This window comes from Euphorbia lathyris, chromosome 4 (assembly GCF_963576675.1).
Source record: "Euphorbia lathyris chromosome 4, ddEupLath1.1, whole genome shotgun sequence".
In the NCBI taxonomy this organism is placed as follows: domain Eukaryota; kingdom Viridiplantae; phylum Streptophyta; class Magnoliopsida; order Malpighiales; family Euphorbiaceae; genus Euphorbia; species Euphorbia lathyris.
Window position 1 is genome coordinate 16,239,612 of NC_088913.1, and position 16,757 is coordinate 16,256,368.

The 16,757-nt window shown below is 34.3% G+C and overlaps 1 protein-coding gene across 1 annotated transcript; it reads left to right on the plus strand.

Annotated features, from left to right (window-relative positions):
* Positions 1-1,996: 1,996 nt before the first annotated feature.
* On the plus strand, positions 1,997-4,934 carry LOC136226992 (probable polyamine transporter At3g19553). Its single transcript, XM_066015711.1, has 2 exons — positions 1,997-3,335; positions 4,244-4,934. Exons 1-2 carry the CDS (start codon positions 2,365-2,367, stop codon positions 4,755-4,757), a joined length of 1,485 nt encoding a protein of 494 aa, XP_065871783.1. The 5' UTR covers positions 1,997-2,364; the 3' UTR covers positions 4,758-4,934.
* The last annotated feature ends 11,823 nt before the right edge of the window (positions 4,935-16,757 follow it).

Sequence of the window (16,757 nt, forward strand, 5' to 3'; positions counted from 1 at the left end):
TTATGATGACGTTAAGCGTAAAATCACATTTACCCAACAATAATAATATAAATAATAAACATATTTTTATACCTTTTCTCGTATTTGAAACTTGAAAGTGACTTTGAGTGACAATTACAAGAGGGCAGCATTGTAATTTGTGCTAAACTGGGTTTTCCCAAAATATCACTCTCACAATCGTCAGATTCTTGGAATCTTATTCCACGCAATATAATACACACATTTTCGGATCTTCAATATTCCATTTCACTCGCTTTGGATCGCGTGCTGCTTCCACCCTACCAAACCCAGGTAAAAAAAAAAAAACATAAAACCAATTTGACCCCTAAACTATAGAGCTAATTAACCCCTGTTCTTCTTAAATCAGCAATTAGATCCTTAAACTTTATAAAACCCAACAATTAAACACAAACAATGCTGGAATTCTGCTTACATTTGGTCTAAAACTCTGTTCGGAGAATTGATCACGGTTTATCTTCCTCTATTTTGTTTGTGTTGGATTGATGGGTTTTGCAAAATTCAGAGACTCAATTACTGAATTGAGAAATACATAGGCTAATTAATTTAAAATCTATAATTTAAGACAAAATCCTATGTGTATTATTTGGTAACATGTTGAATAACGAAGCTAAATAAAACATAATAATAAAGCAAAGATCGAACACACGGATTTGTTAATGAAGTTCGGCAGTTTTAACTGTCTATGTCTCCGGGAGCGATGAACAGTTTTTTTCTTATTGATCGTGTAAAAGAGATACAAATTATATGTATTTATAGTGTGTAACCCTACTTGATATAAAATTACTCAAATATCCCTGTACCATAAGTCCTTTGGACATTATGAGCCATATCCAACAATTATTTGATAACATTTGCTTCTTAAAATATTTCTATAGTTGACATTTGACTCATTTTGGATGTAAATTATTCGATTTGTTAAATTTTTCGCATGACACAATTTTTAACACGTGATATCTATACATATCAATTGTTTTAATTTTTTTTTCCATATAAACTTAATATGTGGATAAAATAAATTTTTTTTTCTTATTTATCCACCTATAAAGTCTATATGAAAAAAAAATAATTATAACAATTAATCCGTACACATACCACGTGTTAAAAATTATAATTTTTTTATCCAAAATAAATTAAACATCCCATATAAAAATATGGGATGAGTCGAATGTTACAAAATAATACCATGTAAAAATGTCAATTATCATAGTATTAGGTAGATCTGGCAATTTCGTGTTCGTGTCGTGCCATTTTCGGGTTCGTGTTGAAAAGAGTAAACCCAAATCCAATCAAAAAACTTGTGTCACAATCGTGTTAACTTGTTCGAGTTAGTATCGATTTCGTGGTGTGTTTTCGGGTTGTACCTGTAATTTTGTTATGCATATATATATATATATATATATATATATATATATATATATATATATATATATATATATATATATATATATATTAATGATAATTTTTAAAAATAGAAGAAGATACATTACTATGTCATTTTTATATTAGTCCACTAATTACTTATATGTTAACACTAACAATTGAAAGTCCACTGATATAATATTATGTTAATGAGTAATGTAATATGTTTATAACAATTTAGGAGGTTTGAATCATATTTGTAAGTAATAATTATAATTTTTATTATTTTTATTAATAAAATTATATATAAAAATATAAGAGAATATAGTAATAATTTTAAATATTCGTGTCGTCTTCGGTTTAGCATATCAGCTCTAATCCAATCAAAAAATTTACATATCAGTTTCGTATTAACCAAAAAATTAACGTGACACATTACCTATTAAGATAAACTCAAACACTGATTTGATAGATTGCATGTACTTTTACCATTTCTAATTATTCACCTCTAATTATGTATCAATTATTTTATTTTTCTCGTACTGCCACCGTAATAGTATTTGTCATTCATAGAGGAGAGGGTGGGGTTCATAGTCGAAGCTCCATTATTCAACTCTGCTGACGACTTTTTGTTGCCCAAGAATCCAGACAAAAAAATACACGATATATCATATCAGAGAAGGAAAAGAAAAATTCAATCGCATCATAGACAAATTGGAAGAATCAAACCCCATCTCATCATCATCTTCTTCTTCTTTAGACATTAAAGCTCTCAAAAGTTGGAAATTTATTTCAGCAAATTCAGGCAGAGAGTCCAACCTTATTCTCTGACCTTGCAAAACACAAAAGGTTTCTTTTCTTTAATTCAATTTGTGTTCTTCTGTTTTTATTGATAGAATCTTGATTCAGGATTCATAATCTGTACAAATTTCATTTAATTGATATTTAGACGGTGAAAGATTGAATCTTTCTCTGTTTCTGTGGATGGGTGAAGAGAGAATAGAAACTGATACTGAAAAAACCCCTAAATCAAGTCCAAAATTATCACTTTTACCTCTTATTGCCCTAATATTCTATGATGTATCTGGGGGTCCTTTTGGTGTGGAAGATTCAGTAAGAGCAGGAGGAGGCCCTCTTTTATCTTTACTTGGTTTCTTAATATTCCCATTATTTTGGAGTGTACCAGAAGCTTTAATTACTGCAGAATTAGCTACAAGTTTCCCTGAAAATGGTGGATATGTGATTTGGATATCTTCAGCTTTTGGTCCCTTTTGGGGTTTCCAAGAAGGGTTTTGGAAATGGTTTAGTGGAGTTATGGATAATGCTCTTTACCCTGTGTTATTCCTTGATTATTTAAAGCATTCATTCCCAATTTTTAACCAATCGATTGCTAGAATACCAGCTCTTTTAGGGATTACAGTTTCTTTAACATATTTGAACTATAGAGGTCTTCATATTGTTGGATTTTCAGCAGTTTTACTCGCTGCTTTCTCGCTTTTGCCGTTCGTGGTAATGAGTGTGCTTTCAATACCTCAAATTAGGCCTAAACAATGGTTAGTTGTAGATTTTAAGAAAGTAGATTGGAGGGGATACTTCAATTGCATGTTTTGGAATCTGAATTACTGGGATAAGGCTAGTACTCTTGCAGGAGAAGTTGAGAATCCAAGTAAAACATTCCCAAAGGCGCTTTTCGGGGCAGTTTTGTTGGTTGTTTGTTCGTACTTGATTCCACTTCTTGCTGGTACTGGTGCTTTGAGGACTTCATCAAGTGAATGGGGTGATGGATACTTTGCAGAAGTTGGGATGTTAATTGGAGGAGTTCGGCTTAAATGGTGGATTCAAGCAGCTTCTGCAATGTCTAATTTGGGGTTGTTTGAAGCTGAAATGAGTGGTGATGCCTTTCAACTTCTTGGCATGAGTGAAATGGGAATGCTCCCTGCTATTTTTGCCTCAAGGTTAGTCGTTTTTCTCTTCGTTTTAGACTAAATGTTTTCGCAAAGTATCGTGTTAAACATACTACATTGCTTAATTAGTGAGTTATATGACTTTTATATATGTAAAACAATTCTTTCCGTTTGAGGTACCATTTAGGACGAGTTAGATCTTTCTTTTCTTGGTATTAGAGCTTTGTATTGCAATGTTGGGTAACTCATGGGTATTTGCTTGACGCTTCATATGTCAAAGATTAATATAAGATCTATGATTAGGCCTTAACTATAAGCTCGAGCTTTTAGTTCAATCGGTTCCATGGCATGGTATCAGAGCCTCTCGAGGGTTCGAGTCCTGGCAACCTCATTAATGTGTGGAATTAAAAACACATGGCGGGATGGGCCTCAAAATGCCAATGGTGGGTGGTGTTAAGTAGGGGGACGCCTTTGTGCGCCTGTCGCCTCTATAAGAGGCGCGGCTAGGCACACCTTTTGACTTAGTTAATGTCATGGAACCGTTTTAACCAACAGTTCAAGCTGATAGTTAAGGCCCAATCATAGATCTTATATTAAGATCTGACACACCCTCACACGCAAATGCCCCTTGGGCTTGCATCCTGTACAACACAGGCCTAACACACCATGTGTTTTCAATTCCACAAATTAATGAGGTTGCCATGACTCGAACCCTCGACCGTTTGGTCCAAGAGGCTCTGATACCATGTCATGGAACCGTTTTAACCAACAGCTCAAGCTGATAGTTAAGTTAAGGCGCAATCATAGATCTTATATTAATTTCTGACAGTTAATTACACCCAGAATCTAAAATCATAGTTGAACGTTTATTAGGATTCTATTTATGTATGATAAGGGACTTATCAAAATACGTATGAGCAATTTTAACCGAAAAAGCTTTCTTTGACTGATATCTGCAGATCAAAATACGGAACACCAACAATAAGCATTCTATGTTCAGCAACCGGAGTAATATTCCTATCGTGGATGAGTTTTCAACAAATCTTGGAATTCCTCAACTTCTTATATGCAATAGGAATGCTCCTTGAGTTTGCAGCTTTCATAAAACTGAGAATTCACAGGCCAGAAATGCATAGGCCTTACAAGGTTCCATTGGAGACATTTGGTGCAACATTGCTTTGCTTACCTCCTTCTGCATTGCTTGTTCTTGTTATGTGCCTTGCTTCTTTAAGAACATACTTAGTTAGCACTGCAGTTATTGCTGTTGGCTTCATCTTATACCCTGTTTTAATCCATGCCAAGGACAGGCAATGGATTAGATTTGATGCACAACAGCCTCTACAGCCTAAAAGTGCCGCCGTTTCGGATCGGGAAGTTGCAGATGAAGCTTCTGTTATGCTTCTTCCTGATAGGTTAAACACAAAGATAAACCAAGAAGGTTGTGAAGTTCTGATTGAAGGAAAGGCAGAGTAGATATATATGCATTGCAGTTGTTTTTTTTAGATGTGATTATTTCTTGTAGATTGTGATTATCTTATCATGATTTTTCTTGCTTGTCATCTTTTGTAGGGACAAGGGACAAAAATAGGGTAAATTGTAACGATGATCATTGAAGTTTACGGTCAATAAAGGTCGTTTGATTTTATTTTCTTTCAATAAAGTTACTGAACTTTCCTTTTCGTTTAAATAAGGTCATTCCGAATAATTCGGATAGAAAAGTTAGTGGAACAGTGACATAACATTCACATTGGAATTGACTGACTTTTATGTACGAAGTGATAGTCACGTTGATAAAATGATTGAACTTTTAAGTATGACATGCAAACACATGACAACAATTCTTTTTTTTTGTTTACTTAACTCAATTAGTTGAAGTTGAGGTAAAAAAGTTTTTAATGGTCACTAAATTAGGGGTTTTGTTAACCGATGGTCGTTAAATAGTCTTTGATCCAATAAAGCCATTAAAAAAAGTAATAAAGTCAATGTGGATGGATTTAACAATTTGAATCACTGAAAAGCTACCGCGATTGCCACCAACACCACCAAACAATGTTTGACACTCGTGGCCATGAGAAACCGAGTTAGGATATTCAATTTTTTTTTAATTGCCATACAACTACACATGTTGGATGTGAGGTGTTGTTGACATTACATACACGCTAACTTTTCGATGGTCTGTATCATCGGATTTTCTCATAGTGAAGTCATTGACATAAATTTGTTACTTTAATGATTTTATTGGGTCAAAAACTACTTTAGTGACCACCAGTGCACAAAGTCCATATTTCATAACCATAAAGGGGTAAATTACACTCATTGCAATGAATTTTATCTCAAGTAACTTGTAGTCACTAAATTCCAAAGCGCAATATAAAAGTCGCTCAATTTTATACTTTCTAACATCATGATCACTAAATTTCACTTAATGCCTACAAAGACTGTTGATCACCTCAAATAGAAAATTCAAAAATTGATGATATTCTGAGCAAATTTTTTTTTTGAAGCCATTTATGTGTTGTTTGGTTATAAAAGAGAAAATGAATGTTTAGAGAGAAAACTCCAGAAATCATGATTTTTAAAATAAAAATAATGTTTTCATGGTAAATGTGGTCCTAAACAATTTTAATTTTTGGACATTTTTATTTTGAGGTCATCAATGGTCATTTTGAGGCATTAATTGAAGTTTAATGACTATAATGTTAAAAAAGTGTAAAGTCTAGTGACTTTTATGTTATATTTTGAAATTTAGTAATCATACTATGAAAATGAGTAAAGTTCAGTAGTCACATATGTAATTTATCCACCATAAAAACTTTTTACCCCATATCATACTGTTTTGGTAATCATGTTACTGTTTCGGTAATTTTCTATATGAATAAGTCAGAATGACTTCATTAAAATTAAAGTATCATGTATATGTTTATCAAATGTTGATATATTCGTTGAATTGAGCTATTGATATTGATATTGATATGGTGAGATGAGTATGATGGAACTTGAGTTGTCGTTTGTGATATTACGAATCCTTATGAACTTTAGATGAGAATGAAATGAGTATATATTATTGAAATATATTGCCAGCTTAAGCAAGTAAGATGAATGATCTTATGGTTTGAATCTGTGATCACAACATCCTACTAGATATGGAGTGCCTCAATCTGGGATTTTTACAATGTGAGTTATTATTGTACCAATATGCATACCGAGAATAGTTCGGATATGAAGATATAAATACAAATATTATTTGATATATGTTATGAACAATCGTGTGTCGATGTAGGCATTAAAACATGCACCATTAAAACATGTGAATTGTCTAAAAACCTTTTCCACATACTCAATTTGTGTAAATAGAGTCGTAACCTAAGGGTAAAAGCTCAAATCTTTTCTAAGGCCTATGGAATAAGTAGATAGGCTAAATTCATAATTAAATCCTTAAACAGATTGAGCCTCCCCACTAACAACTTAGTTAGTTAAGCTGTTAATTAAGAACTAAATGCATTTTTCATCAAAAAAAAAAACCTAAAACTAAATACATATGAAAATTAGAAATCAGGAGCTTGGAAGAGAAGTTATAAAAATTAAGAGCTTAAATATGATTTTGCTAAGTATGAATCGGAGAAACTCAATTTATTATAACTTAAATAATATACTATAATACTTATATATTACACAGCAAATTTAACTAATATTTATTTAATAGTTTCTGATGCTGACATCTCATTCAAGAAATCGAGTCAATGCGAAGGTAGACCTCACACGACGTGTGCCCTCAGTCCCACGTCGTGTGAGATACGAAGCGAATGAGGAAGTGTGGGAAAATTGCCCCACACGGCGTGGAACACATCCACACGTCGTGTGGAGCTCGAGCATAATTGGAGGACATCCCCCCTTCCTTATCATCATCACCGTCCACTTTCTCCTTACCTTTCCCTACTTAGACAAATATTGCATCTATATCAGCCTCCTGTCCTTCGACATGGTCCACCAAATACGTGTAACAATCCAACTCTTTCTCTTCCTCCTCGACCACAAGACGCGCGTCTGGAGGATCAGCAACCTTACATTGCAAAAAAATAGCGATGTATTGGTAAACAAATACAAAATGAATAGAAAACACATAAATCTCATTGCACTTACAGTAAACGTTTCTCTAACTGTTTGGTGTAAGGGGGTTACTCTCTGGGTCCATCTAAGCAAACGTGGAAGTGGGTTGCCTCTTCTCCTGCTGTAATATGCATGAGTTACATTCCACAACTCAAGAATCCAACTCTGCAAAGAAGAGGTATGCTTTGATCAGCACTCAATACATATAACCTTGTCGCATTATGGTTGCATATACGCTCAAGTGCGACAAGGATTACATATAACCTTGTCGCATTTGTTGTTGAATGCGCTCAAATGCGATAAAGATTACACTATAACCTTGTCGTATTTGAGTGCATTCAAAACAAATGCAATAATGTTATATATAATCCTTGTCGCATTTCTTGTTGAATGCGCTCTAATGCGACAAGGATTACACTAGAACCTTGTCGCATTTGTTTTGAATGCGCTCAAATGCGACAAGGTTATAGTGTAATCCTTGTCGCATTTGAGCGCATTCAACAACAAATGCGACACAGATGTACACATAATAGCAGCATTCGAGCGCATTCTTACACCAAACATACATATACACAAATCATACACCAAACATACATATACACAAATCAAACACCAAATCAATACCATATATAAAAACCATACCTGGAATAAGTGTGTAAATCCGTAGAGTTGATATGGAACACGTCCCCTATCTCCCGCTGCATTTGCAACGATTTGCTTCGTTCTTTTCTTAATAGCCCAGTCCAATATCTTATATGTCTCCTCCCAAGCCAACGCACCCCATGGAAACTCATTAAACAGTTTTGGATAATCTGCAAGATCCAATATCCAATCCCTTGCATGTCTGTCGTTAGCATTGTCCAGTACATTGCCATGCACAAAGTACATCATGGCAATCATCACAGCATCTTGGTCAAATCTTTCAGTCTCATCCTTCTTCTTTCAGTCTATACTTTTCAAAACTTCCGCGAAGTGAATTGTCCTTATTGACTTATATTGCTTAAAGTACTTCTTTCGCAACCTCTGTGGCATCTCTAATTCGTCCATCCTTTCCATGAATGATCCCATGTTTACTCCAAACCTTAAACCGCTAATAAGTCCAAACTCCCAATCTCCAAACCTCATATCAACTCCTTTCACCTTGAACCATATCTCCTTGTGTTTACTTTCTGGGTGGTAAATCTCCCGCGCTAGGACATGATGAACTATTGGAGAAGAGAAACTAACAATCTTCATATTCAAATACTGTCCAAAACATGTTTTTCTGAAGATTTCTAACTGCTTTTCACTCAAGTTATCATTTATCATGGCCCCAGAATCCAAATTAAACCTCATTGTTATTTGAGCATCCGAATTAAACGCCTCAGGATATTTGAAAATGGAATTCTTTTTTCCCTTTTTTGCTGACCTAGGATCATTCTGTAACATTTTTAAACATACACATATTAAATTCACTAACAAATATGACGCAGTTGAGAGCATTCTTAAAAAATCTTGAAAAATGCGACAAATTCTATGTATAATTCCTTGTCGAATTTGAGCGCATTTGAGAAAAATGCGACAAGGATTTACATATAACCTTATCGCATTCGTTTGTGAATGCGCTCAAATGCGACAAGGTTATTGTACATAAACCTTGTCGCATTTGAGCGCATTTATATAATAAATGCGACAGGTTTATATACATATAACCTTGTCGCATTTGAGAGCATTCACAGACGAATGCGATAAGGTTATATCGATAGCCATTAACGTCGCATTCGAGCGCATTCAAGCTTCAGTAATGGCGCAAATCAATGAATAAGAAGATGAAGTGGGCTTACCTTATGTTTCGTCCATCCTTCCTCGTCGTTTACTGCCGTCGCCTTCCACTTTCTCGCCATCCTCGCCGCGCCGTAGCAGTTGAACACAAACCGAATGTAGGAGATGAAAATATATTGAAAATGCAGACCAGAATAGGACGGAATATATATAGTGATGGAAATTAAACGTATAATGCAGTTGAAGCGAACTGAAACCGAAGAAGATGAACCACAAAGAAGTTGAATGGGAAAGGTCAGGTGAGGAAGTCGAAGTGGAAGCAACGGGAGGTAGGAGATGAACCTTCAAGCTAGAATAAGGATAATTTTCTCCAAAATGGGTGAAATTGTCTAATTTGGTAAATTGGAAGTAAGGTGGGTTAGTGTTGAGCGATTTTCGCAAGTGCACGGTATACGCTTGTAGTAATAAAAGATATCGAACCCACAGGGAACGCTTTTTAACGAAAACTTATTTTAAATCGATTTGATTTACTTTCAAGGTTTATAATATGGAAAATCGTTTAATTGGATTTGGTTTTGAAATTGCTAGAATAAGAATTAGACTAGAGTATGTAGAATGTTAGAAATCACTTCTGATTTAAGGATGAATTTACAAAACAGAAACGTTTAGTGCTTTAGAAAAGTGAATAAATGTATTCGTTTGCATTAAGCAAAGAAAACAACTTTAAACTTTGTATACAAATTATATAAATGTAATAACGTGAACTCATTCAATTAAAAGGCTTTGAATGCAACAATCCCCTAACTGGTTAGATTGCTTCCTTAACCGAATTGATACTTTTATCCAAGATACCAATTTGCTTAAGTGTTCAATAAAGTTTCCTTGTAAAGATTTTGAATTCAACTACGTATTAATGAAAACACCAGAACTCACTTCGGATCATTTACCATAAGTGCTACATAAAAATCTATCGAATATAATAAACTTTATTAGATGAAGTATGAATTTGATACAAGTTTATAGAGAACAAGAAGCATGGAAGCTTTCGACGACTTTCAAGCGAACGGGTTGTCAATCCTTTCCTTGAACCTCGTTTAGAGTTTGTCAGGCTCCTAGGGCGAATCCTCTACTAAATCTTCTCGCTGAATCTTCGGAATAGAGATTGGTCTATCTACTACCAAAATGTAAACTAATATGAACAAATCTAAACGCTACTGTGTTTGTAATTTATTTAATAAACAATGTGTGTACATCATATTGCTTTTTACAAAATCGAACTTCTAACTCTGAATCGCTTGACTCAGAATTTCTGCATTAATTCTATACTAATTTTCTCTTTAATATATCTTCAACTCTGAAATCAACTCTTTATTTATAGATGTTGAAGAGTCGGGTTTAAGGAATGTGTCTACTGTGAAGAGGCGTTCTTATCCAATCGAACGGACACGTTTCTTTGAAAATGAACATGTACGAATAGCTCTTCCAGAAATTCTGAACTTACCGAGAATAATATATTCTCGGCCGAGAATGGGGTGCAGGTTTTAGCCTTTGAAAAGAAGGGAGAAGTTGCTGGTCGACGTGTGTCGCGATCGAGAATGGAGGATTCTCGGTCGCGACACAGAGGTTTTTACTCTATTTCTGACTTCGTCCTCGTTTCGGTGCGTTTGATTTTCATCGTCTTTGACTCCTTTTGTAGGGTTTTTCTTCTGTTTTTAACCTCTTTTCGTTCCTATTTGGATTTTACCAAATATTTAGGTACCTTGCATGAAAGAAACATATTCGGAAGTAAAAGTACACTAAACAGATATAAATAGTATGAATTCGTAGCAAAACTGATGTAAATACTAATGATATTTTAGGTATATTTTGGGCTTAACAAATCTCCACACTTAATCTTTTACTAGTCCCGAGCAAAATTTCACTGAATTTATCTTTTAACTAATCTCTTTATCAAAATAAAACATATATCTCTGTATTACTTTTTTAAATTAGTTAAGCTGAAAAGACTAACTTCGCATGATAAATTTATACGCAAAATATCAAACTAACTAGTATAAAGGCAATATATCATTTGTCTTGTATTTTTAATTTTGAATTGAAGTGTTCGGGACGATATAAGCACGCATGTTATTGAGTCTTTCGTCTCAAGGCATTTCAAAGCACAAAATTTCCTTTTCCAAACCTAAACTATTACATGAAATAAGTAAGTACTTGGGTTAATTATTTGCTTAGTTACGCCCGAGATAAGGGTGGTCTCGATCGTAACTTTATATACATTTTATTTGCTTTGTGTTCGCTTAAGAGGTACCGACCATGCCATGAGTGGACGCAACCGTTACGTTAAACTTAAACACACTTAATTTTTGCTTTTAAACGTTCCTTCCATACCTCGATTGTGATAAGGGTGGTCGCAATCGTGGCCAAAAGTAAACGGTACTTATTTTTCTTCCCTTTCATACCTCGATTGTGATAAGGTTGGTCTCAATCGTGGCTAAAAGTTAAGAATATAACTAATTGATTAATTAATATGAATTTATGAAATTGAAATTGTAAAATTGGGAAAAAGAAAGATAGCACATTCATCCTATATTGACTTTAAAATTCAACATGTATTATGGCTAAAGTTTCCTTAAAAACTTCAATTGGTGTTAATGTAAGACGAAATCAAACCGAGCTAAAAATTGTTAGTTCAATTTAATGCCTATAAACCTAATTGAAAATTTAAAATAAGATTTATTTTATCATGAATTGCATGATATAAAATAGAGATTGAAATAAAGAATTTATTTACTTAAATACATTTACTCGAAACAATTTTACTTAAAATCGTATCGGAGATTTGTGAAAAATTTCAAAAATGTTGCCCGTATAGAAATATTATTTCTAACGATAATGATAACCTAAAAATAATCATAAGTTATATATTTTTAAACATATGAAAAATAATGTAAAGTTTAAATAAATTGGGTTTTAAATTGTGTTGCAATATATATTGCATTTGCATAAAACAAGTGTTGCATTTGAAAATATTGTTTATAAATATTAATATGTTTTTTATGGTAAAACGGATGACATTTATTCGTACGTGTAAAAATGATATATGTATATCTCCTCCCACACTTAATTTGGACCATGTCCTCATTGGTGCAAAAATTGATAAAACACGAAAAATTAGTACGAAATAAATCACATGAAATAATAAAGAAAATTAGCAAATTAAAATCATCCAACATAAAAATAAAATTGTACCAAACATAATAAGAAAGATAAAATATTGTACCAAACTTACATTGAAAAACAACATAACAAGATAAGGAAATGAATAAAAGACTTGACAAAACCTAAGCATGTGGAGGCGAATCCGTCGGAGATGGTGAGGTTTCAACATTTTGACGACGGAAAAAGGAAAGCATCCGACGACCAGTAGATTTGTGCTCCCTCCTTAAGTTGTTGAGGTTGTCATTTATCACCATATTATTCTCCACCAAATCATCAATCCTCAAATTCATGTTACGATTATTTTCATTGATTTGGTTCAAAATCCTCCTCAAATCAACCGGATCATCATCTTGAGGTGCTTGGGGTTGTGGTTGTGCTTGTGGTGCAATGTCCGCTTCCTCCTCTTCTTCGCCACCTTCAGTACCTACAAATTGTGAACTCGAAGCTCCCCCACCCATAGTGCCACGAAGATGGGCAATACGGGACTCATATGAAATAAAAACGGGAGGAACCGAAGTAAGCAACAAGTGAGCCCGCTCAAGAGCCGAAATATTCAAAATTGGCACATATCCATGGTAGGTAGACATGTCATAATCGGCTAGCTCTCCACGTGCACCCAAAATAATAGCGGTGATAAAATTACCGAGAGGTACTTGAATTGTAGTTGCCCTCGAAGCACGATATAAATTATCAAATAGCATACCTATGCTATCAACCCGCAAACCTTTAAACAAGCAATCAAGAACAAACAAATCCCTAACTTGAATCTTTGAGCTCTCAACACGACCAAATAAGGAAAAACTCAGAAATTTGTGAAAGAAGAACACACAATTGTCTCTTATCACCTTACTTGAAGTGTTTTTCGAGTTAAAATAATCTTGACCCGAAAGAGTGTTCCAAATTGCGTCGTTATCAAAATCCTTAGGCTTGTCATGGAAATCACTAGTAGGAAAACCAAACATATTTCCCATAGCTTCATAATCTATGGTGTAAGTCACACCATTATTCCTAAAGGAGATGGATGTTTTCTTCTTATTCGTGGTCAAAGTGACCAAAAATTCCACTATATACTCCGTAATGCTAGGAAAACGCATAGAAACAAAAGTTTGCCAACCCAAAGTCTCAATGAAAGCGTTAATCCGAGTAGAGAAATTTAACTCTCTTACTGAATCAAAGTCAAGGAAGTGCATATCCATAAACTCCCTTTTTGAGTTCGAAAAATGAATGAAACGAGCGGCTTCCTCCTCCGAGGCGATGTCGAAATAGGCTTCGCAACATATACGAAGGCGATTAACTTCCGTAACTTGTGGCTTGTGACCAACATGCTTTGTCCTAGGCATGTTAATGGTGTTTAAGGTTTGAAAAATAGAGGAAAAGAGATGAAAAGAGAGAAGAGCAAAGGTTGAAGATGAGTTGGGAGGTGTAATGTGTAATTGAATGAGAAATTTGGTAGTTGAAAGGGTTAAGTGATTAGAAAGGGTAAAGAATAAATTGGGAAGAGTAAAAGTAATGTATTGAGAAGAGTTTAGAGTAGGGGATTGGGTAAAAAGGGAGGTGATGTGAGGTTTCTGTAAGGAATAGGTATATATAGGGTGAAATAGAGTTAAGTATAGGTAGAGTAGGAATATGAATAGGATCAAAAATAGTGCAAAAATCCGGAATGACTCTGCCTACAGGTCGCGTGTCACGACCGAGAATCCTGATTCTCGGTCGTGACACGGCAATTTCAGAGAACAAATTGCTCTGAATTTTGGCCTGTCTTGCTGAACTTACCGAGAATTCATAATTCTCGGCCGAGAATCGGTCCCTGGTGACTTGTATTCATGCATTTTGACTCCGTTTGTGTAAATTTCTGAGAAATTATGTCCTGAACCTTATTAAAACCGTTCCTGTACTGAAAAACATAGATGATAAAGCATTAATTTACAAGGAAAACCAAAAGTTTATCCTTATTAATGGAAAAATAATGAATCACTAATAAATACAAATTCATGTAAGTTAATAAAACCAAAGGTTTACCTCTTAATGAGAATTTAAGGAAACATTAATGTACATTGAATTATGTAAGTTAAATGAATCTACATTAATAAATACAAAGTCATGTACTTATTAATTCTCAATTGATTTATACAGAACATGAATGGATTAATGTGATGAATTTATAGACATATTTGTTAATTCAAATATAAAAATCACATGAGTTCATTACTATCATCAGTATCTGACTATAAGCAACCTTGATTTGATTTATTCAAAATGGATTGAGGATAGATAAACCAAGATCAAAATAAGAAATTGAATCAAATGACTAAAATTTTTTATTGAATCAAATATGTACAAAATTAAACAAAACATAAAAACAAAGAAGGTATTTACAAAACACACAAATATTTACAAAATGAAAACTAATAAACTAAAACTATTCTATATACTCATCCCTATCAATCGGGATTTCTCTAGCCCTATAGCGATCAATTTTCAATTGCACGAAAGCTTGACGTTCTAGTGCAGAAAGAAAATGCGGGCCTGCTCTAAAAATACGCTTCACGAGGCCTTCATATTCCAAGAACTCATAGTCCAAAATCGGAAAAGAATCAGAATCGGTCCAAGGGACAGAAATAGTTCCCTTGGTCCCGAGAATTATCCCACAAATGATATTACCGAAATCAATCTTCTTATCCTTGGATCGAGAAGCGGCAACAAGACCTTCCATCAGAATCTTAGAGGTATCAACTGTATTGCCTTGGAATATATCTCCAAGGACATATAAATCGGTGTCTTTGACCACACTACTAAATGTGCGACCGAACAAACTGTGACACTAAAATTTATGTAGATACAACATCGAGTTGGAGTTGATGGATTGGTTGTAGGCGAGTCGAGGATTGAAATGCCAAAATCCTGTTAGCATCCTCCATATATCTATGGATGTCATATCTCTGCTAGGATGACGTTTGATTGTATCCCTCGGAGGAAAACCAAACCAGGCATGTAATTCAGGGTATCCAAAAGTAAAGGTTTCGCCATCTCGACGAAAACTGAGACGCACCCTTCGTTTGTTCACGAAACGAACTGTACAGAAAAACTCTAGAATCCAGTCTCCAATAATAGGAAACCGCATGTGGGCGAACTTGGTCCATCCCATTCTCTCTAAATAGCGATTCATGTCATCGCTTATCCCGAGTTCATTATTTAAGAACTCGTCCATATACAGCATTCCAACGAAGAACGTATAGCGAAGTCTATAGTAGCGTCTGCCTTCGTCATGATTGTAAATAGGAAACATCGCACCGTAGCGTTCCGATAAGTCAGGACGCTTATTGCGTGAAGCAGCAATCTGTTTGGGGGATTTGTGTTTGGTAGTCATGGTTTTTGAGGAACGAAAAATGTTTCTGTAACTTATTTGATAATGGTGTTTTTAGAATATCAGAAGTTTGTTCTGACAGGGATGAAAAGAAAATGATGTAACAGAAATCTGAACCTCTATGATTTATTTATAGGAATCATAGGACGAAAGGAGGTGTTGTTTTGACGCGAAAAGGCATAAAATCATCCCTCTTGAGGTTCAAGAAACTCAATTTTTCGAGTTTGAAAAGTTGTGTCTGCAGGATGAAGAAGAAACAGGTCTGATGGTGCAGAAAACACCCGTGTCGCGACCGAGAATCCCAATTCTCGGTCGCGACATGTTAATTTCCTTGCGGAAATTAGGCGTCGAAACCCTATATTTCTGATTCTCGGCCGAGAATATAAATTCTCGGTAAGATCAGAAAATCCCTTACCTGTTTGGACAATTCTGAAAATGTAAATTCTCAACTGAGAATTCCAAATTCTCGGCTGAGAATCACTGAATTTCTTCTTATTCGAACTATTGACCTCAAATCTGATTAAAAACATGACTTAAACATATTTTCATGTATCTAAATCTTAATATAAAGTCATCTAATAACTAAAAATCATAAAATTGACATGTGTAAAAATAAAAACTAAAATAAAACTAAAAAGTAAAAATTTAAACTAATAAAAATTCAAACAAAACAAAATAAGGAAAAAGTATACGAAATTTAACGAATTAATCTTCAGGAAATTGTGTTATGAACTCAATTTCCTTAATTGGAACATTTTCGTAATAAATTTTGCATCTATTACCGTTAACCTTGAAATGAACCCTGTTAGGTCTTTCAAGTTCTAAAGATCCATAGTCGAATGTTTTAACGACTAAATATGGTCTTGTCCATCTAGACTTAAGTTTACCTGGAAACAATCGGAGTCCTGAATTAAATAATAGCACCTTATCCCCAATGTTAAACTTTTGACTTTAATCTTGGCGTCGTGCCATTTTTTCACTTTTTCTTTATATATTTTTGCATTTTCGTATGATAAATAACG